At 48.1% G+C, this 23115-nt stretch overlaps 1 protein-coding gene across 2 annotated transcripts; it reads right to left on the reverse strand.

The window, feature by feature from the left end:
* Window positions 1-844: 844 nt before the first annotated feature.
* Window positions 845-22337, reverse strand: PGGHG (protein-glucosylgalactosylhydroxylysine glucosidase). 2 transcript variants are annotated; one of them, XM_084849676.1, is made up of 14 exons: window positions 20831-22337; window positions 19376-19667; window positions 17220-17430; window positions 15890-16325; window positions 14319-14438; window positions 12369-12500; window positions 11679-11790; window positions 10222-10294; window positions 8951-9087; window positions 7404-7537; window positions 7145-7240; window positions 6950-7047; window positions 4135-4349; window positions 845-2730 (listed from the first exon to the last, which is right to left on the reverse strand). In XM_084849676.1, exons 2-14 carry the CDS (start codon window positions 19632-19634, stop codon window positions 2666-2668), a joined length of 2088 nt encoding a protein of 695 aa, XP_084705802.1. In that variant the 5' UTR covers window positions 19635-19667; window positions 20831-22337; the 3' UTR covers window positions 845-2665. The 2 variants fall into 2 exon arrangements, with proteins under 2 accessions (XP_084705802.1, XP_084704937.1); XM_084848811.1 differs by having other exon boundaries at window positions 845-4349.
* Window positions 22338-23115: the final 778 nt, after the last annotated feature.

Here is a 23115-nt window from a genome sequence, read left to right on the forward strand (position 1 = left end):
ACATGCCCTCGTCTCCTCTCGTTTAGACTACTGTAATGCGCTCTACATGGGGTTACCCTTGAAGACGGTTCGGAAACTGCAGGTGGTACAGAACGCGGTGGCTCGCCTGATTAAAGGCAGCCGCCGGCGAGATCACATCACTCCAGTGCTGAAGGAGTTGCACTGGTTACCAGTTGTTTTCCGGGCCAAATTCAAGGTGTTGGTTTTGACCTTTAAAACCCTATATGGTTCCGGCCCAGCCTATCTTATGGAGCGCCTCCAGCAGCACCAGACAGGCCGCTTAACAAGATCAGCCTCGGATGGCCTTCTCTCTGTCCCATCAGCCAGGACAGTTAGACTGGTGGGGACGAGGGAGAGGGCCTTTTCTGTGGTGGCCCCCACTCTGTGGAACTCCCTCCCTAGGGAACTCCGTCATGCCCCCTCTTTAATGAGCTTCCATCGTGCATTAAAAATGTGGTTGTTTAGGCAGGCATTTGGGGTGGGTTAGGGTATTTTAGAAAATGTTTTTATTGTAGAATTGTATTGTTTTAAACTGTTTTATTGTTTGTTGTACATCGCCCAGAGTGGCTGGGTGACCAGCCAGATGGGCGATTAATAAATTTAATAATAAATAAAATAAAAAATACAGGGTAAGCTAAACTCCACCGGGAAGGCTTGCATAGCGTGTGGCAAAAATAAGAATTGTTGGCACGTGTCCAATATCTGGGAGATTATTCCACATAGTAGGAGCCACCATGCTGAATGCCCTGCTCCGAGCCACTGCAGAGTGGACCTCAGGAGCACGTGGCCTCACCAAATGACCTCAAGGACCAAATGGGTCTATAGGGGAGAAGGCAGTCTCTCAGATAACCAGGTCTCGGACTGTTTTGGGCCTTACATACTAGCAAGAAAACCTTAAACCTGGCCTGATAGCAGGTAGGCAGGCAGTGCATTTCCTCCAGCACAGGTGCAATATGCTGCCGGGAGGTCATCCCACTCAACGGCCTAGCCAAAGCATTCTGCACCAGCTACAGCTTCCAGAGCAGCCTCAAGGGCAACCCCACATAAAGAGCACTGCAAGAATCCAGCCTTGAAGTTACCAATGCCTGGCCCATGGTGGCCATGCTATCCTGGTCCAAGCATGGCTGCAGCTAGCATATTAGCCATAACTAAAAGGCACTCCGTGTCACTGAGGCCACCTGAGCCTCAGGCAGCAGAGATGGATCCAGAAACACCCCCAGACTAGGGTTGCACCCAAATTATTTTGTCCTGTTAATTTCATTGTCTGGACTTGCAATTGTATTAGGCACTTCTCCCAGAAATCCAAACCCTACATGGACTGTTACAAGAAATCCAAGCAGATTTCTCTGTTCCTGAAATCCTCACACTGATCAGTTTTCACAGTGTCGTAGCCCATAAACACCTGGATTATGAGGAAGAATGAAACCTTAAATACTGAAAGGGGCCTTCACCAAAATACTACCAAAGAAATGGAATTGGTTTGAGCATCTATTGGTATTCACCATATCATCTGATGCGATAACACCAAGCATCTGAGGTCCTGTTGGCAAAAGTATTGCTTGTATTTCATATGAGCAGCAAGGGAAATTTTCTTATTTCAAATGTGAAAGCAAAAAGAGAATTTAAACATGATGTGAGGATTATGTTCTTGCAAACAACTACATAAATCAGTGGCAGAGAACTTCCAGCCCACCGGACTCCCAACATGGGAGCCTCTCCTTTGCTTCCCCACACCCCGCACTGCAATGAGGCTTTTAAAAAGCCCTCGCTGGTGCAAATGGAAGCTTTTTGAAAGCCTAAATGCTGTTGGAGGGGGGTGTTTTCCGGGGCTGGGGGGAGAAATGTGCATGTTTGAGAGGGCACATTTGCATGTGCACGTGCACACGCAAGAGTATGACTGTGTACGCGTGTGTATGTATATGTACGAACGGGTGTGTGTTATGTGTATATGAGAAAGAGAGTGTGGGAATACTCACCCGCTTTAACTCCGCCCATGTTTCGCAGGGGCTCTGTCCATCTCTGGCATGTTGTCCCTGGAAAGTTCCCCCAAAGGGGATGTGGCCCTTGGGCTGAAAAATGTTTCTCACCCTTGATATTAATGGCTGACGCCCAAAGATTGATCACAAACAACAGAGCAATGGTATTACAGGAAAAATGGGTATGGATTGTTCTAGGTCACTGGTATGAGCTACCAGTGCCTCTGACACTCACATAAGCACAGGCTTCCCAGCCCCCACAATTGCAGTGGAAGTCCTGGCTAGGAGAAGGATCCCATTTTTGCACTGACAAAATGCTGTGGCTCACAAGAAAGTCAGGGCCATACTTTCATAAGCAAACCATAACGTACAATAAGTACATTATTAGGAGAGGTCTTAAAACCCCTTCAAGAACTACCTACCCCCGCAAGAGTGAACCTTTCAAAACCTATCCTGTGGTCAGGAAGGAAGCTACATTTCCGATGAAGTGCTGGTGGAGAACTTGAAGCCCACTCCCGTTGGAGCAGGTTGTTTTTTTAGGAATAATGCAGCAAAGATTCAGACTCCTCCGTGATGCTGAATATCGACAGAGAATGGAGCTCAAAGATGCAGACCACCTGCCATTATCTCCCAGTCAATAAGGCTTTGCAGTTTTCATACTCGCCAAGAAATTAAGAATAAAAATGGGTTCAAAATGTTCCAGCAGGTACCTTCTGGATCCAACCATCAGCTGTAGGGAAGGAGACACTCTGTCCTGAAATGGATGGGGGGAAAAGGCACACCAGCTGTAAAGGTGGTCATCCAAATGAATAACCCTTTTTGAGATGCACATCTTTTTCATCTTCTGAATAGAGGTAGAGCAGCCTTCCCCAACCCAGTGCCCTCCAAATGTTTTGGACGACAACTCCCAGCATTCCTGACCTCCAATCCAAAACAGCTGGAGGGCACCACGTTGGGGAAGGCTCCTGTGGAAGGTCAATAGGTTTCCAGGGGTAGCAACTTGCACCACCTCCATTTAGCTCACCTTCAGGTGTCAACATTTAGGAAAGTGGCTTAAACAGCTTGGTTGGAACTCAGACAGAAGCCGTTTCTAACAATGAGCACAGGCCTTTGCGAGCAATGTTTCCTTGTGTCACTGGGACAGCAGTTTCAACTGGGTACATTTTGTTAACAACAACACTTTCCAAGTGGTGTTATTTGTAGAGTTTTTTGTTTTCTTGTTTTGTTTGCTTTTGCAGGGTTCCCACTGGGAAAATTCAGAGTGGATGAGCCCTGCTCCTGTGAACAGGTGGAAGAGCCACTACAGACGTGGGCCTCCCCGTCAGGAACATTCTTGTGTTTGTTTTTGAGATTCCCCTCCACAGCTCCATTGTCCTGGCCAAGTCACTCACGTCCACATTCATTCATTCAGTCTCTCTCTTTCTCTCTCTCATTCTCTCTCTCTCTCTCTCTCTCACACGTGTAACTTTCTTCCATCTAGATTTTGGCCAGAAACCCTTCTTCTCTGCCTGCCACTGTTGAGAGATTACAGTGTTATTTTCACTGCTGCTTCAAAAAGGAGCCCCCATAACACAGGGACTATGCCAGACAACTCCCAGAATCCCTAGCCAGTTGGCTGTGGACTATGGGAGCTGTAGTCCAAAATGCATGGAGGGTGCCAGGTTGTTTAACTCTGGAGTATGGTATAGGGTAGCATTCCCCAACCTTATGCCCTCCAGATGTGTTGAACTACAGCTCCCATCATGTTGGCTATGGGTGATGGGAGTTGTAGTCCAACACATCTGAAGGGCAGCAGGTTAGGGACTACAGGTACAGGGACTCTCCCTCAGCAAACAGAATCATGGTTCTTACAGTCTGCTGAGTATTCTGCTCACAATCCAATGCTTTGTCACTCTTTGCAGTTTAAGACATTTTGGCTTGGGGTTCTGATTGCCTTCTGCCACAGAGAATGCAGGAAGAGAGCATGCTGTGGGATACTAGATAGGCCCAGTTCCAGCTTCAACAAGCATGTGTGACTGAATGCCATGCTGAAGGCTATGCTGAGTGGTATGCCAGTGCTATGCCAATTCATCCATGTGCAACTCTCCCGTGGAAGGAGAGTGCAGGAGGTCAGGAGCACGGAATGTCGGTATTACAGCTATAGATGGAGATGCTGTACCTTTATTTAGGGGAAGGTGTGTGCCTGTTCCTGCCAGCACAGCCTCCAGGCTAGATGACTGAAGATCAGAGGAGCATTTTGTCACTTTGATGGTGACGTTTTCTTTGGTAAGGATGAAATCCAGCTTGCTTCCTAAGTAACACACTCCGGTGATCTTGAGCTCCTTAACGTCATCAGGACAAATAGGGTCAAAGCTCAGGCGCCTCTTGGTGATCCTAGGAATGGTGGGAGAGTCAGTGGCCAGCATAATGCATGCTACAGAGTCTCACAGAGCCTAATAAACACCGTACCCCGAGCTCTGAGTAATAAGGAGCATGGCACAGAACACAGGCATTGCCAACTGCAGACCACCTCGGGTTGCGACTATTCAAGTCATCCTTTTATAAGCAAGTTTCGGCCATGGCTCAGCAGCAGAGCACATTTTATACCGTCCTTGCAGCTTCTGGTCTCTGATGTCATGCAGCAGGGCTGGAACGACCTTAGCCCAAGAGCCTGGGGAGCTGTTGCCAAGTCAGAGCTGACAGTGCTGGACTAGAAGGACCCTTGTGTCTAACAACAGATTTATTACTGCACCACCAGTGCACATTTTGATGTATTTATCAGTCACACATGGGTAATGCAGTGTGTCAGGTTAACAAGGGGAGATGGACGTTTGAAAAAAGAAACAAAGATTACTGAAAAAGTGTAAGCAGTAATTTTCAACATAGCCAAGTAAATAACAATTATAACATGGCTGTTCTGTCTAAAGTCACACTGCCCCAGCCACGGGATCCAGCTGCCTGGTCCTGACTGCCACTCAATCATGCACAGAAGGTTACACCACCAAATTGGTGATGGCCACCAAATTGGTGGCCATCACCACATCTTGTGGTAGTGAATTCCATAGTCTGATTATGCACGGTGTAAATAAGTACTTCCTTTTACCCGTCCTGAATCTCCCACCAGTCAGCTTCTTACTCTCAAGATAAGTCTTCTTACTCTCAAGGTAACTCTTATAAGGGATGACCAGAATGAGTTTTTATTTCGGCCAGACATGGGGAATGTGTGGCCCTCCAGATGTTGTTGACTACAACTCCATCACCCCTCACCATTGGCTGGCCACAGCTGATGGGAGTTGCAGTCCAACTACATCTGGGGAGCCACACATTCCCCTGCCCCCGATTTAGGCTGTGTCCAGACTGCATAGTCCAAGCTGACTTTGGCACTCACTGAAGCATGCAGAAGTGAGCACAAGAAGCCTTCCCAGGGAAAGGCAGGAAGTTATCAACCTCCCCCAACCTCAGTGTGGGAAACCAGCTACACAAACTGGATAACATAAGCTGGTTCCTGTCAGTTATGTGGGTCAGCAGGGAACAGCACAGACATCAGAAGCAGCCAACCAGATGTGGCTGTGGAAACTCGAAACACAGCTATCTGGCAGTGCTCCAGCACAGCTACCACAGAGGTGAATTTTTTTTCACACATTGTTCCATTACTTTTGCCTCTAAAATATGTTTCTTTGTTATGACAACTACCTTCTTCCTTTTTTAAATAAATAAATAAATATTTTAATAAATATTCTAACTGCCACACACACACACACACACACACACACTCTCCCTTGTAATACTGGGACTCCCAGGCATAGTTGAAAGAACAAACTGGGGGTGGGGGCAGAGGCCAGGCCAAGAACCATCCTCAGGAGGACGTATCTCCACTTCCTCATGTATCACAAAGGAGGACTCTCTGCACCGGGTCTATTTTGGGCGCTTTAGACAGTTCCTGTTCTTCTTCCTTAACCTAGAGGTGGTGTCATGGCTATTTCTAGCTACGGTACCAAAGGCTGTATCCCACTTCAGTATTGACTCAGCTGCCTTCCGCTTGCTGTTGGGAACAAATTTGGGTGGCTATAACCATGTTCCCCACACATGTGGTTTTCACATAAACCAGAGACCTTTTAGAAAAAGGACTCTGCTCTTCTTCCCACCTTAGGCCAGCTAAACCAAAATGAAAAGCCCTTCCTTGCAATGTCCCTCCACTGCTCATCACCTTGGTCTGAGGAAAGATTAAACTGGGGACAAATAAGATCACCTGAAGCGGCAGTGCAGGCTTTACAGCTGGGGGGGGGGGAACCTTTTTCAGCTCAAGGGCTGGACTGCTACCCACGAAACCACCTGGAGGCTGCATGTTAACAGTGGGTGTGGCCGGAGACCAAAGTGGATGTGGCCACCACACTCTCACCCCCCCCCAGTCATTCATACACACACCCTGTTCACACAAACACACACTTTCTAGTTCCCACCCCCACCTCAGCTGATTCATTGTCCTTGTTCAGTGCTGAAAAGTAGCCTCTCTCAGCACTGAGCAGGGAAAAGGTCTTATCTCTGATCAGCTGCTGATTGGAGATAAGGCCTTCTGACTAGGAAAAGGGGGCGGGGCTTAGGGAAGATGCTGGTGGGATGGGTGGGGAGCCCCCGCAGGCCATAGGTTCCTCATGCCTGCTTTACAGGAGCAGGTGAGAGAGTGGCCCTGGTCCAATCCACCAAGAGTGCTCCCCTAAAACCAGTCCGCCCCATGTAATACTCTTTGCCCATTTGCAGTTGCTCCTGGGCCTTTCGCTCTTGCTCGGTGGCATCAACGGTGCGGCAGAAACAGGGGGATGGGGATGCAGGCTTCCTCTCTCCAACAGGTTGTAACAGAGGCAGCAGGTGGAATCTGCAGCTTATCCATGATTCAGGTTCCTGAGTACCTTTTCGATAGGAGCTGCCATCGTCTTTATTCCAAGGGATTTCTGACTCATGAACATTAAGCTGTCACTCATTAATACAGTTTGTACCTGAACCCCGTGTATCCAAACAGGATGGCTTGCAGAAAACCACCCATTCCTGTCAGGAAGTTCACAGCTCCTGATCCATCCGAGTTCTCCACCCAGATCTGAGGAAGTCAGGGAAAAGGGACTGATTGAAGGATGTTATGGGGAAAGGTAGAGTGAGGACATTTCTAGCGGGAAAACGCTGTCAGACTGCCTGACCTTGAATGGCTCAGTGATGTTGTTGAAACACTTGCCCAACTGCTGCTGTGCTCTCTCAGTCTCCTTCAGCTCCAGCCAACCAATAGCAAACATGCTCTAGTGCAGGGGGAAAGAAACCAATCCTATTACGCATGTACTATGCTAACAGCGCACTCAGAGGGACGCAGCTCAGCAATAAACCGGTGCAGGACTCCCACACCTTCCACACTGAAACCCCCGGGTTTCCTTCCTCCCTCCCTCCTCGAGATCAGCTCTTTACCCAGGTCATGGCTGGCCCCTGAGGGTCAGTCACAGCCTCATACATCTCTAAGTCATTCCTTCTGACTTCTGGGTCCATGGGATACATGGCAGGGAATCCAAGCAAGACAACATCAGCCTGTTTCACCTGCTCGCCTGAGGAAAGAGCAAAGAGGCAATGCATAGGGATGATCTAGGAACACGTGTTCGAGGGCAAGAAAATGGACTTTCATATCCCAGGAACCATGTTCCTTTGGGTAGCAAGCAGAATGGAGAAATAACCATATTCCTATTAAAAAGTCCAGGATGTTCAAAGCAAATATTCAGCAGTTGCCGCACTCCATCTACATTGTGGGAAAGCCTAACATTTATGCTGAATTTCTACTGATTGTGCAGCAGTTAAAAGCCTAGGAGCCCTGCCAGAAAGAAAAGCTGGCAACCCTAGAAAAAAGCTTGCAAGTATTCTAGTCCCCACCCTGCAAGGTTAGATTAGGGTATAGCGATTATGTGACACACCCGTCCCTCACGAGTATATTCACTATAAGGTAACGTGTAGCCTGAAACCTGAGAAGTGTTGCAAATTAGTGTAATGTTGGGCAAGAGACCACTTTTCAAGATAGCATAATAAGTATTTTGTGAGCAAACCCACCGCATACATAAGGCAACAGAAACTTTTTCGCACAAGCAAGGGCTTTCATGCTGGGGGTTTGGAGAAACTGTGTTTGGAGGATGTGAGGGTGCTCATTTTCCAAGACAACCCCCCTTCCCTACTCTCCCCAGTGGTCCTTGAATCTGCAAGGGGAACTAACAGATCCTTCAGGCTATGTCCTCTGTGGTCAATTCACCCCTCTCCCCCATCTTACAAATTGTGAAAGCACTGCCCCTCTTGCAGTTTAAAGGATCCTTGGGTGGGGTGGGGTGGGTGGGTGTCAGATTTGACACAGAGGTGGTGCACCTGATAGCGTGCTTTCTTTGATCCCAATTCCTTCCACCTTTTTTCCCCCAAGCAAAAGGGAAATCCAGCCTAAATGCAAACTTTGGTAGCCAAGGCTTCTCTGCTGTTCCTGGCGGCCAGTGTTCTGTGGAAGCATGGGAACAGTGTGGATGGGACAGGCTGGAGCTTGGTGGTAGAGCACCTGCTTTGCATGCAGAAGGTCTCAGGTTTGATCCCCAGCATCTCCAGGCAGGGATGGGAAAGACTCCAGTCTGCGACCCTGGAGAGCTGCTGTCAGTCAGTGTAGGCAATACTGGGCTAGATGGTATAACTTGGTATAAGGTGGCTTATACCAAGCTCAAGTGTTCCCCACTTCAGCCTCTGCTAGTGTGATGTTTTGTAGGGACCAGAATCTTTTTAAAAAACCCAAGATCTTCCTAAATGCCTTGGGGGTCCCCCTTGGTATGCACAAACCCACTCGTACCAGTGCCCATTTTGATGCATGCAGGAACCCACTTTACTAACAGGATGAGTGATTACTGTGACCTCATTGTTATGTGAACCACTTGACCTGTATTGCAGTGGGTATAAAGGGTTAGATGCATCAGCCGCTCACTTGTCCTGAACCTACTCACCTGGGCAGTACCCATCATATTCTGGGTGGTAGCTCCTGCTTTTATCAAAAGGCACTTTCATGTTCTTTGCAACTTCCTTCCACTCTCCAGGGATGGGAATATGCAACTGGGAGCCCAAGTCAATTGCAAAATTCAAGCTGGAAAGGTGCAGAGGAAAGAGTGTTATAGTCCTGGATCTGCCATAGAGCCCCCATAAATAAATAAAAAAAGATGTGCAGAGGATTTTCTAGTTTGCATGTGTTTCAGGCCCATGGAGGAACACATGTAACATGGGTAGACAGGGACAATCTGGTGCATGAATTCTGTAGCTGCCATTTTCCAAGGTAGCTGACACACAAATGAGGATATGGAATAACTCACGAACAGGTGCATGTAACTCATTCTGGTGGCAAAACATGTTTTTTTTTTAAGTCAAGATGGGTAGAAGAACTACGACTAGTAGCCACTATTAGCACCAGTACAGTCTAGAGGATAGAATGCCAGACTAGGAGCAGGAAGACCTGGGTTCAAATCGCTATTCAACTATGAAGCTCACGGGGTGCCTTTTGGCCATTCACCATCTCTTAGCTTAGCCTACCTCAACAGGGTAGTTGTGACGATAACAGGAGTGGAGGGAACATGTATACCACCCTGAGTTCCTTGCAGTAAGGGTGGGATAAAAGCGAAGAAATACATATTTATTTAACAACCACTAAAAAAAGAAAGAACATTGAAACAGCACGCATTTTCGACTGATAAATGCAAGTACATTCTTAGAGTGTTCTGGACCTAATCATCAGTATTGCTGGTTATGTTTTTTGGCTCATTTAGAATGCAATCCTATGTATGTTTAAACAGAAAAAAGGCCTACATGCATGCCCCAAGCATGGCTGGCTGGGGCATGCTGGGAACTGTGGGCCTTTTTTCTGTCTAAACATGCAGTAGAATGCAGCCTTAATCTGTTTTTTGTCTGGTTTGGTTTGGAGTTGTTTGATCTAGTTTTTGGAGCTAGCTGAATTGTATTCATTATTGAATTATTTAATTGTTGTTTGATCTTTGTATCTTTGTGCCTTTAAAAATTTTGTGCTGCTATTTTGTACAGTGTATTTTATGATGTTTTATATTTTTATTCTCAAGCTGTTTGCAAAAAGGCAGTGCATACATGTTTAAAGAAATGCAATTCATGAATTAATGTAGGCCTTTGCTTGGATCCATTACTAAGCAGGAAGAAGGCAGACACCAGAAGAGAAGAGACAGGAGAGCAGACATCAGTGATTCTGAGAGTGTCTTACCTTTTCTGGGCAATGGCATTGGTATAAACAGAGTTATCTACAGCACAATGATATTCATCTGGGGGAAGGACACCTAGGAGAAGGCAGACACTTCAGAACATGGGAGCACATCCTACATTCCACCCCCCATCAAGAATGGCTATAAGAAATGGGCAAAGTTAAACAAATATTCCAAAGCTGAGCCAAGGCAGCCAAAAGGCCCTGTCAAGAAAAGCCAAATTATGTGATCTGAACAAACTGTGCAGGTTAAGCCAATTTGCATAAACTTGCCAATTTGGCACAATTTGTTCTTATGCTGTTAGGTATGGGAAGGTGCACGGAGACATGCCCATAAGTGAAGTCCCTCCTGGTCAGCTCCTCCATAGCTCCTGAGATTTTGCCAGTCCAAGCTTCACTTCAGGGCCTAGAAATGTGCCTTGATGAAAAGGTGTATGCCCGCCTTCCTCAACTTGGTGCCCTCCAGATGTGGCAGGCTAGCCATCTGGCATGCTGGCTGGGGACAATGGGAGTTGTAGCCCAACCCAGATCGTCAGGCTGGGGAAGGCTGGTGTACATACCGTCACACATAATCTCAGGGCCGAACCTGCAAGTGGAAGCACACAGTGCAATTTGCACAGACGGACAGTTTTCTCCCCTAGATTCGAGCTCAGGGGAAACACGTTCATCTGGTTTGCAGCTGAAGGAACTATGCACAGTAGTGACTGCCCCATTGATGTGACGAACACCAAGCCACCTCTCCTACTTCCTCAGAGCAAATTGGTTTAATACTAATACTGCTGCTACTAATGCACTGAAAATATTATCTGCTTGATCACCTGAATATGTGCAGTGCTTAAAAGGAAAAGCACTCCAGTTTACCTGAAGCATGAGGGAGGGGCAAAGGGGCGGGGGTCATTGTTTTTTGATTTGGGAGTTGGACGTGCCACCTATGAGGAAAGGCAATGGCAGGAGGCAAATCTCACCCCTCAAACACCTGCCCCTCTTTGTAGGTCTGTCTCTACACACCCGAAGAAAGAAAGGAATCCTGGCACCTTCAGGCTGCCATTTGGCAGATTATCCTGCCCATCTCCACATGCACATAGTGCAAAGTACAAACACAGAACGCGGACTCATCTCTGTGGTTAGACAGGGAGAGTGCCAAGCTCAGCCATGCTGCCAAGTTGGAGGAATGCGGTGCAGTAGCAACTGGGGAAGAAGAAAGGAAAAGAGAACAGCCACCTTGCTGTCTATCAGCGGAGTAAGGAAAGAGGCGAGTCAACCAGAGACAACCATCCAGCATCTGAATAAGAGGGTGGTGTAAGAGCATCTGACTGCAGGCAGATCGCGAGGGAACTCAGTGCAATGAGATGAAAAAGCCAGCATAGGTCTAAACAGGCATGACGTACACGGGGGATGAAAAGGCTGCAATGGTGGGATGGTGGGTTGCCGCTTAGAAGGTGTCCTCTCTCGCAACGTACCATTGATGTGGTAGTTCTGCTCTTCCGAGTTCCACACCACCCGGTTGCACCAGTATTGAGCAACAGCCTGGACCACATCCCAGCCGCCTTCGTGCTGAAAGAGCTTCAAGTCCTAGAACCAAACAGGAAGGAGGGGCTCAGTGGGCTGTCAGGTCCAGCTTCCTGTCCCGGAACAGGATAACGCGGTTTAGGGCAGGGGCGGGCAAACTTCTGTCTGCCCTCGTGGGTAATCTGTTGGGCGCCAAAGCCAGGGGTGGGGCAAAACCAAAAGTGGGTGGGTCACCCCATTCTCCTGCCACTTCGTCTTCTCTCTTCCTCCCTATGCAGTGGGCTGTCAGGGAAAGGACAGAACGTTCTTGCCACAGGTCTTGCACTCATTGCATGCAGAGGGCATCTGAAATCAGGCCGAGGACGGCATGTGGTTCATAGAATCATAGAATAGTAGGGTTGGAAGGGGCCTACAAGGCCATACAAGGTTCTAGGGCTGCAGGCCCCTGGTTTAGGGAAAAAGGGAAAGGGGCAGCATGAAGAGAGAAATCTGAGGTGAATATCACAAGATGCATCAACTGGAGGGAGTAATAGGACAGGGGCCTGAGTGATGCAGCTCTCTTAAGTTTCAGGAGCAGGTGCCTGAGGCCTGAAAAGATGCCAGTCTCAAGCCAGTAACACCATACAAGATATGGCAGTTACCTGTGTGATGTAGTAATATTGCTCAAACGCCAGCATAACATCTCCATTGATGTGAATTTCTTCGTCTCCATAGACTTTCTCAGGGCAAACCTCTCGGCCTGTCGCTGCACTCTCCCAGGGGAACTTTGCACCCTGCCACAATCACCCCCCCCCCAATTGAACAGGTTAAGACACACTCAGTAGCAAGAGGATGGTTAATAATTCAAAAAAATATTTTCCATTTCTATAGGTAATTTTAAACCGAGAATGGTCAGCTTTTCACTCTGCGCTGTTGAAGATCATGGCCTACTTTGTATAATCCATTTTATGTTAATCAGACTGTTAAAATAACTAATTCAAATGGCACGACTACAGGAATGTTCAGTATGAAGGTTAACCAGATGATGGTTATGAGAAGCACAATTGCGCTCTACTCTAGCAGGAAAATTGGACTTGTTTGGGCACTCCAATTCTATATATGGAGCGAGTGATAGACACGATCCTGCCTACTCTCTGCTTATCCTGCTTTCTTTCATGGGGAGCCAGAAGAGTGGCTTCTATCTTGTTGAGGCCCTGGCAAGACAGGCCTGTCTCCCTTCCAGATCCTGCCTTTCCCCACTATGGGAGGCTGGGCTTTTACACCAGGGCTGGGCAACTTGTAGCCCTCCAGATATTGCTGGACTGCAACGCCCATGAGCCTTAGCCAGCAGAGCCAATCAGGTGAGATGATGGGAGTTGCAGCCCAACAATATCTGGAGGGCCACAAATTGTCCACCCCTGTTTTCTGCGCTAGATCTGCTCAGTTCATACCAAACAAAAGATGTCATGCCATGGCCACCATTAGGGTGCAGTGACATTGTGGGCAAATAAACAGCTCTTCTTCTATAATGCCACATGGGTATTTTTTGGTTGTGCACGGTCTTACAGTGATTCACCAACGATCCCAGTGATTTACCATCAGTTTACTGAGATGTAATTTAATTAATATTAAAGCTCAACAATGCATGTCGAGTTTCAGAAAAGCTAAAGTGCTAATGTATTGGATTCAAGTATTTTAGTTTGTGCAAATATCCCTACAATGCTAGCAGTGGCATTCTGGATGGCCAACAGTATATGCATATTTGGGGCTTTTAGCAAGTTGGCTCTTCAGAATCATAAACTGATCTTGGAAATTATAAGATTTTATAATATAACACAGGGAAGTTGTTTTAGGCCCCCCCCCCCTTTTTTACACAAACTTTTAGAATACACTGACTACATTTTCGGGCTTATTCTCACAACATAAGGACTAGAAACTTACTCCAAGTAAATTCCAAGACTCTCAAGTGGGCCACATGCTCATCATGTGTATGAGGTCCCTGATGTCGAGGATTATAGTTAAGGAATTCCAGACCAAATAAGAAATCTACACCAAACCTTTTCCTGCCCAGTCCCTGGCCCTACTTCCAAAAGTTATTTTCAGGCTGGGTGAATTTGTCTGTTGAAACCCCTGAGGCTCCTCAGGGAATGGTTCCTATTCACTCTTCTGGCCTGTGATGCTTGCTCAGAAGCAGAGAGGCGTTCCCTGATCCACCTGGCCTGCCTTCAGAGCAATGCCTGAAATGGAGAGAGATGCCATCCCACTTATTTTCAGGCAGACCTAATGCAGTCCCCATTCAGGCAAACGGAGACCAGCCTAAACATCCCACTTCCTTTTTCCTTCTCCCACTCTGAACACTGTTTTAGGCTGTAGGAAGTGGCATGATTTTAATCAGCCACTGCGAATTTAATTTATTTACCTATTGTTAAAAACTGCCTAGTGAGTAAAATGAAAACTCATCTGGCCAGTTTAAAAGCAGCCAAGGGGCAACTCTGCATGGCTCCCCAAGTGGCAGATGCCTTTTTCACAAAGAAAACCAGCTTTACTGAAGAAGCTTCCTTCCAGCTGATTGCTTGCGCTCTTTCTTTCCTGCACGTGTCGCTCGCTTCTACCTTGTATCCTTGCTCCTGTGCATTGTACAGAGCTCCTCCTAGTGTTTGGATCCGGTATTTCAAGACAGCACGAGCTGCTTCTGGGTAGAAAAGCAGGATGTTTGGGTACATCCAGGTATCCTGAATTTAACAACAAATCAACAACACATATAAGCATTGCTATTAGATGAAGACGGGGACAGTTAACAAGCTCTGCATACCCCTCTATGCATATTCCTACCAGGACTCCTAGTTTCAGAGCACTAATCTGATCAGAAGATCGGTCGTATATCCGATATCATAAGAACATAAGAAGAGCCATGCTGGATCAGACCAAGCTACAGACCAACTGGTCCAGCATTCTGCTCTCCCAGTGGCCAACGAGACACTTTTGGCAGTGGCACTCGCACAAGCAGGACCTGAGGGCAAGACCATCCTCTCCTGCCCATGTTCCCCAGCAACTGGTGCACATAGGCTCCCTGCCTCTGGTGCTGGAGGCAGCACAGAGCCATCAGGACCAGTAGCCATTGATAGCCTTCTCCTCCAGGAATTTGTCCAACCCCCTTTTAAAGCCGTCCAGGTTTGTGGCCATCACTGCATCTTGTGGTAGCGAATTCCATCATTTAACTATGCGCTATATGAAGCTAGGTACTTCCTATCTCTTTCTCACGCTTTCTCAGAGGCCCCAGAAACACACATGCTGTAGGACCTTCCCACAAGTACACTGTCTAGACTCTGGAGCTCTCTCAAGGAGCCTGGGCAAGCTTTTGGCAGGGGTGGCATCTTAGAATTATGTCTAAGTTTGAAGCCAGGGTTTCTAGGCATTTGAGCCCCAGATCCTCTCCTTTACAGCTTAAAAAAACAGATTTCTATGTCAACGATGCCATTTCACACATCTGATGAAGCAGCTGGCAGCCTGTCAAAGCTTAGGTTAAGCTATACAAGTACATAGGGCCATTCATTCAGAGGAAGGAAGGCTCGCCAAAGGGAAGTGGGGATAGATACACAGTTAGGTCTCCTCCAACTATGCAAAAAGAGCCCAATGCAATGACGGACCATCCTATAAGGGAGCCATAGCTCAGTGGTAAAGCACATGCTTTGCATGCGTAAGGTCCCAGGTTCAGTCCATGGTACCTCCAGTTAAAAAGATCTCCAGATATGGGACTGAGAGAACTCTGCCCAATATCTTGGAGATGGTGGCTGAGATGGACTAATGGTCCAACTCAGTGTAAGGCATCTTCAAATGTTCTTTGATCTTGCAATGGCAGAACAAGCCCACTGCGACCACCTACCACATGCAAACCCTGCCACAAGCGGTGTGTGGCATCAGGATATTTGAGCTAGGAGCTGGTTGTGTGACGATTCAGCCATGAAGCACATGGAGAGGGGGAATTCCACAGAATCCGCACCACCTCCTGTTCTTCCTATGTCATAACTATACACCCCAGAAAGCCCAGATCTGCCCAAGTAAACAAAGAGTAAGCTCAGCAGAGGTCTAGGATTTCCTCACTGGCATGTAATGACTTCTCCAACTCATCACCACTCTGTGCATTGGTGGGAAACTGGCGAGACTCCAATGCCTTTTGGCTCACCTGGTCCCAGAAGACATGGCCCCAGTAATCCTCACTACACCTGCCGTTAGAAAGGCCTCCAGGGCTGATTCCAGAGAATGGGAAGTCAGGAGAACCTGGAGGAGGGACGGCACTTAGCAGGTAATAGAGACATCCGTAGATGGCCTGGCTCAGTGAAAGAGGCCCATCAGCTTCTACGCAGCATCCTTCCCAGAGTGCGGCCCATGCCTGAGTGTGAGACAGATACAAGGAACCAGATCCAATCAGTGACATCCCTTCGCTGAAGTCCCTTTTCACGTCCTCTTCACTCTCCGCTAGGGCAGTGAGAAACTCCCAACTCTTCTCCTTCTCCTCCCCTGGGAGGGTCACTGAGGGTGGCACTGGGGTCCAGATCATGTGTACAGTAGGCTGAGGACCACCCTCCACTTCAGGGACCAATGTCTTTCCATAGAGATAGCTAGAAGAGAAAGGAAAATGGTGTAGGAAGACGTAACGCTTTTATCAGCAGATGAGAGGATTGCAGAAGGAGTTGAAGCATCACTTCTAATCCAACTCCTCACCCGCGCCCCCTGCCCACCCCAGGTCATTAACCCTTCCACTGGCTTCCTACCCCCATCCAGCACAAAGTCCTTGTCCTCCTTACCTTTGAAGCTCTCAGTGTCATGGCCCGACCCTACCGTACGGGGGAAATTTAAGGATAATAAATCTAATGAATCAGACTACCTGCTTACTAGTGACAGGCCCTTACTTCCTGTCTATGGCCCTTTCTACACGACGCATTTATCGTGATTGGTCACTCACGGATGTGAGCTCGTGACTGGTCACTCATGGAAGTTTGCAGGTCCTATATACGATGTCCCCCTTCTCCAGGGCACCTCCCGCTCTTTGCAACCTTTATCACAATTTTTTTCATGATGACAAAAATCTGGCATTTTCCCTCCTCCCCCTATGAACCGCAGTAAACCTATGCTGTACTGATGAAATGGTGCTTTATGACAGCAGTACCACAGCACCATCTAGTGGCTTTATAATAAAACATACAGAACTTGCCCAGAAAGAAGAAAAAAAAGGAAAAAAATATGTGGAAAGGAGCTGACGGTAATCCCGCAAGGAATCCTTAAGCAGAAGCCCCAGTAAAGTTGCAAGATCTTAGCTTCATGTAGAGCAGACCTATATCTGGCTGTTTCTTCCATCTTTTTTCTTACTGGTGAAAATCCTCTATGGAAGAAAAGATGGAATTGCTGCACAATGCCATCTGATTATTAGCGCTAGGACCACTCTGTATGGAAACACCCACAATCTTTAAAGCTCTTTGGAAGGAAAGACCCTTTCTTCACATGATAATACTCACTGAGCTCCCTGGAAATCTGCCCCTTTGTACAAGTCCAGATCTGGACTCTTTGGTGTGAATTGGGTCCGGAGGTCCACAGTGATGGGCTGAGCTTTGAGAGCTGACCTCTGGATGGTGATGCTGAAAGCCAGAAGGTGGACAAGGGAATGGTGGGCATAGATCCTGTGAGTGGCTGTATAACCCAAGGACTGGATTGTGTGGATATAGGTCCCTGTAGGCAAAACAGAGGGATCAGTGTGAATTCATTCTCTCAAATGCCTTTCTCTAAATTCTGAGGTAAAGCCTAAGCACAGCAATTTCACACAAGGAGATCAGTCGGGTATGAAGTTCACTACTGGGGTGAGAACATCTAAACATGATCTGCAGCATAATCATGATATTATGTGACAAATAATACAGGTGAAAAAATAATTGTTCATATTATTATTTTGTTGTTGTTCAGTCGTTAAGTCGTGTCCGACTCTTCGTGACCCCATGGACCATAGCACACAAGGCCGTCCTGTCCTGCGCTCTCTCCCGGAGTGTGCTCAGGTTCATATTCATTGCATCAGTGATGCTATCTAGACATCTCATCCTCTGCCGTCCCCTTCTCCTTTTGCCATCAATCTTTCCCAGCATCAGGGTCTTTTCCAGGGAGTTTTCTCTTCGCATTAGGTGGCCAAAATATTTCAGCTTCAGGATCTGTCCTTCCAATGAGCACTCAGGGTTGATTTCCTTTAGGATGGACTGATGTGACCTCCTTGCAGTCCAGGGGACTTGTAAGAGTCTTCTCCAGCACCACAGTTCGAAGGCATCAATTCTTCGGCGCTCAGCCTTCCTTATAGTCCAGCCCTCACGGCCATACATTACTACTGGGAAAACCATAGCTTTGATTATACGAATCTTTGTTGGCAAGGTGATGTCTCTGCTCCTTACTATGCTGTCTAGGTTTGCCATAGCTTTCCTCCCAAGGAGCAAGCATCTTTTAATTTCATGGCTACAGTCACCGTCTGCGGTGATCTTGGTGCCCAAGAAAATAAAATCTGTCACTGCTTCCATTTCTTCCCCTTCTATGTGCCAGGAAGTGATGGGGCCAGATGCCATGATCTTCGTTTTTTTAATGTTGAGTTTCAAACCAGCTTTTGCACTCTCCACTTTCACCCTCCACAAGAGGCTCTTTAGATCCTCTTCGCTTTCTGCCATTAGGGTGGTATCGTCTGCGTATCTGAGGTTGTTGATAATTCTCCCGGCAATCTTAATTCTGACCTGTGATTCATACAACATGGCGTTTCTCATGATGTACTCTGCATATAAGTTAAATAAGCAGGACGACAATATGCAGCCTTGTCGTGCTCCGTTCCCAATTTTGAACTAATCGGTTGTTCCATGTCTGGTTCTTACTGTTGCTTCTTGACCCTCGTACAGGTTTCTCAGGAGACAGGCAAGGTGGTCTGGTACTCCCATCTCTTTAAGAATTTGCCACAGTTTGTTGTGATCCACACAATGGGGTTTTCTTGGCAGGAATACTGGAATGGGTTGCCATTTCCTTCTCCAGTGGACCACATTTTGTCAGAACTCTCCGCCATGACCTGTCCGTCTTGGGTGGCCCTGCATGGCATAGCTTATGGCTTCACCGAGTTACACAAGCCCCTTCGCCACAACAAGGCAGTGATCCATGAAGGAGATATTATTTACTGAATGCTTAAGAAGTATATTAGGCAATCTGTAGAACTGGAAAAAAACACACCACAGACTAGTACTACAGGAAGCTGGAAAAGCATTCTTCAGATCTTGAGCATTTTGTATTGCAAATAAAAATGTATTCCCTTTTGTATTCCCTAATGATGATCACATTTGGATCCCAACCTTCCTTCAGAAGGGATACTTTGGGTTCTTTTAAAGCTTCCTTTCATTAGGCTGAGGAGAGACTGTGACTGGCCCAAGTTAGCTTCATGTCTACGGGGGGAGTTGAACCCAGGACACCCTAGCCCATCCGCAACACTCTCTGCCCAGTACACCCCGTGGTCTCTGTTAAAGTAATGTGCTGAGCTTCCTTTCAAAACCAAAGCCTAGCTCCTGTACTCAGAGTAAACTTAGCAATGCAGCCTCATCATGGTGGCATTGCTATATTTGCCACCCCCACACACACAGAGGATGATGGCATTATTGCCCCTGACCTGTCTTGGTGTCCAAGGAGAACGTCTCACTTAGGCTGTCCTCAGCAGCCACGCTCATTCTGACATTAACAGGACTGGGGATATCGGCACGATGAGTGTCCCCAACCGCTCCATTGTACACCCCATTTACGTGGAGGATGTCCCTGTAGACACGGGTGCCTAGATAGGCATTGGTCACTGTGGCAAGGAGACGGGGGTCAGAGGGCAGAGCGCCAGACGTGAACACCGCAGGGTCTTCCTCTGCCATTGCTATACTCATGAGCAGAGAGGGGGAAAATGATTGAAGTTCCACCTGAGAACAACATGATGCACACACAGTGAATATTCTGTCAGATGGGAAACAGTGTTTGTGCGGTCACAGTGCCCAACTCAGCACATGCAGAGCTGGGTGCAGGCGTGAAAGGAAGCTGAAACAGACCATAGACAACTCTTTCACTGCATGTTGTGTCAGTGTGCCTAGGCTGACCAGGTAGAAAGGAAGACAGGGATTCTCCTAAAAAAGAAGCACATAGTCACGCTGGTGCATGAGTAAAAACTCCCAAATCCACAGTTAGGCAATGTGGTCCTATTAGGACCTATGTCCTAATAAAGGGACTCTCCTGTATCTCCTGGGTAATAATTTTGACAACTGCAATTTTTTCACCAGTGGATGACATGCCACACCTGCCCAAATTCCCTCCTCTGTGTAGGTATTAGAGACACAGGCAGCCTGCCTTGCTTGTCATCTGGTGTTCAGCGAAGATCTCCCTGCTACTGCAGGGCTGCTTCCCCATGAGGCTTTTAATGCCTTTTATCATGCCATCGCCCTACCTCAATTCAGTTCTGATACAGAAAACAAATTCCTAGCTCTGACTATGCTCAGAGACACCCTGTCTTTAATCCTGAGGGTGCTTCCAGATGGTTACCCCCGGCACTACCAATTGGAAGCCGGGCACTTTCTTCCTTAAGAGTTTTCTGTGGTAACAAAGAAGATGGAAGAAGCCGTGGAAAACATGGGAGGATTAGAGCGAAAGATGTCATCTCAACCCCCCCCCCCCAAATTCGTTGATTGGGGCAGGCCGATGGTGCAAAAAAGCCTCATCTGGAAGCACCCCAAGGGCGTGTCTTTTGCCCCTGGCTCGGGTAGGCGGAGGTCCTGGTAAAACAAAGCAGACCCATCAAACCCGAAGTCTCTCCTCCCGCTGCTGCATAGCGAATGCGCCTGTGAAAGCGCCATGGGGCCCCGTCGGAGAGCTGAGAGCCCGGTCATCTTTCCTCGTCCGAACAGCCGCATCTGGCGGAGGGAGGGAACGTTGCGGCTGCATAAACTGCAGCAGGGGACGAACACATGCGACGGGCCTGTGCGTGTTTACGCGGAAGGCAGCCCAAGCGAGTTCAGAGGGGCTTGCTCCCAAGTAAAGGAAAGGTTACCCCTCAGTAAGGTCCAGGACAGCCCCCTGCCGGCGCAATTTGTACCCCGGGGTGATGCTTCCCATGGATAAAACGGATTAAAAGGAACAGGAACGCCGCGCGCAGCCCTCGGCGACGCCCGGAGGAAGCGCAGAGTAAGACGACACTCGCCGTGCGTCGCCTCCTCCTGCGCGCGGCAGCCTGCTTCGTCTCGTCTCGTCTCGTCTCGCAGGAGGCGCTTCCTTCCCCTTCCTGGTCTCAGGAACCTCGTGAGGCTGCACGGGGCCGGCTCCGCGGCGAGGCACAAGCAGCGTCGGAAGCCGCTGTTCCGGCCCTGCCTGCGTGCGACGAGCGGACCCCAGCCCTCGGCGGAGGCGATTACGAGCAGAGGCGGAAAGCCGCCCGCAAAGGGCTCTGAGTTTGAAAGAGGCGGGAGGCGCTTCCTGGCTGGGAGCGTGGCAGGAGGAAGGGAGCGGGGGCTCGCAGGCCGCCCGGCGCTACACTCCCCCCGCAGCTTCGGCAATCCCCGTAGGGCGCAACTCCAGGCAAGTTGAGGCAGAACAAAAGTCCTACAACTCCCAGCATTCCCCAGCTAGCATGGCTGGCTGGGGAGTGCTGGGAGTTGTAGGACTTCCTTCTGCCTCAAGATGCCTAGGGTTGCGCCCTTAATTACAGGGTCATAGGAAGCAGCCTCCCCCCAGTTGAACCGTGTGTCGTCGTGTGGACAAGTCTGGAAACTAGCAGGCTGCCTTGCTGCCGTCCGGTTTGGGGAAATTTTTATAAGCAAATCAGCACGATCGCTCCAGTAGCCGGAGGGGGACACGGAAGGCCAGCCCCGCTGCCCTGGGTCTGACACCATCACCAAGGTGGGTTGCGGCGTGTGGCAGTGCACGCTCGGCAGCTGTGGCATATTGACACTTGTCCTGTTGTTCGAACACGGGGTGGGTCGGTAGCAAACTACCCGCAGCCCTAAAACAGCCCATGGGTTCCCAAGGCTGGCCAATTTATTTTAGCAGGTGAGGCAGAAAAACCCACAAGCGCCGCTCCCGTTCTCAGTAAAAATATACTAATAATCAAACTACTATTTTGAGTTTATCAAACTGGAAAGGTGAAGAATTGCTCTGTGCAGGAATGTGCTGCTCATTTATTACAGGAAATACAGACTTCGAGGAGGAAGGAAAGACACCTCCAATTTGGGGTGGGGGAAGCCCAGATGCACAGAGAAACATGTTTTAAAGAGAAGGGATGGGGGCAGCCAACAACTACAACAAAAGAACAGAAGAATAAAAAGCTGGAGAAGGGAGGGAACAGTATAAATAAATAAACTTGCATCTAAGATGCACGGAGAGATGGAGTTCACAAAAGGGAGAAGTGGAGAAAAGGGGAGGGCCCAGCATAAATAAATAAATAAATAAATAAATAAAATTCCCGGACACTCATAAACAAAGCGCTTTTCTATTGTTGTTGTTCAGTCGTTCAGTCGTGTCCGACTCTTCGTGACCCCATGGACCATAGCACGCCAGGCCTTCCTGTCCTCCGCTCTCTCCCGGAGCGTGCTCAAGTTCATATTCATTGCATCCGTGATGCTATCTAGCCATCTCATCCTCTGCCGTCCCCTTCTCCTTTTGCCTTCAGTCTTTCCCAGCATCAGGGTCTTTTCCAGGGAGTTTTCTCTTCGCATTAGGTGGCCAAAATATTGGAGCTTCAGCTTCAGTATCTGTCCTTCCAATGAGCACTCAGGGTTGATTTCCTTTAGGATGGACTGATTGGACCTCCTTGCAGTCCAGGGGACTCGTAAGAGTCTTCTCCAGCACCACAGTTCGAAAGCATCAATTCTTCGGCGCTCAGCCTTCCTTATAGTCCAGCTCTCACAGCCATACATTACTACTGGGAAAACCATAGCTTTGATTAGACGGACCTTTGTCAGCAAGGTGATGTCTCTGCTTCTTACTATGCTGTCTAGGTTTGCCATAGCTTTCCTCCCAAGGAGCAAGCGTCTTTTAATTTCATGGCTACAGTCACCGTCTGCGGTGATCTTGGAGCCCAAGAAAGTAAAATCTGTCACTGCTTCCATTTCTTCCCCTTCTATATGCCAGGAAGGTTAATCGGCTGTATCTACTTTCGGTTTCATCATGACGAGTGTTTATGTATTCTGATACATAACCTCTAGGTGGCACTGTGGTATAGCAGAATAACACAACTACAGAGGAGGAAATTGCACTTTCACGATTAAATGCCACATTTTCCTTGCTCTAAAAAACTCAAAGTGTTTGGTAGACACAGAAGCAAAACTGGGAGTCGTGATGTTCGACGTGTGTGAACAGCTGTGAGTAGGGAACAATGTTGTTCAG

Source organism: Heloderma suspectum, chromosome 1 (assembly GCF_057233095.1).
Source record: "Heloderma suspectum isolate Gila_16-S chromosome 1, 16-S_ref, whole genome shotgun sequence".
Taxonomy (NCBI): Eukaryota; Metazoa; Chordata; class Lepidosauria; order Squamata; family Helodermatidae; genus Heloderma; species Heloderma suspectum.

Coding starts and splice junctions, on each gene's coding strand:
- PGGHG (XM_084848811.1), bottom strand. CDS start 19,634: ATGAGTATAGCAATGGCAGAGGAAGACCCTGCGGTGTTCACGTCTGGC. Junction 10,295..11,678: donor GCAGAACTACCACATCAATG/GTACGTTGCGAG, acceptor GCCTTCTCCTAG/GTGTCCTTCCCCCAGATGAA. Junction 7,241..7,403: donor AGGGGCCAGCCATGACCTGG/GTAAAGAGCTGA, acceptor CCCCTGCACTAG/AGCATGTTTGCTATTGGTTG.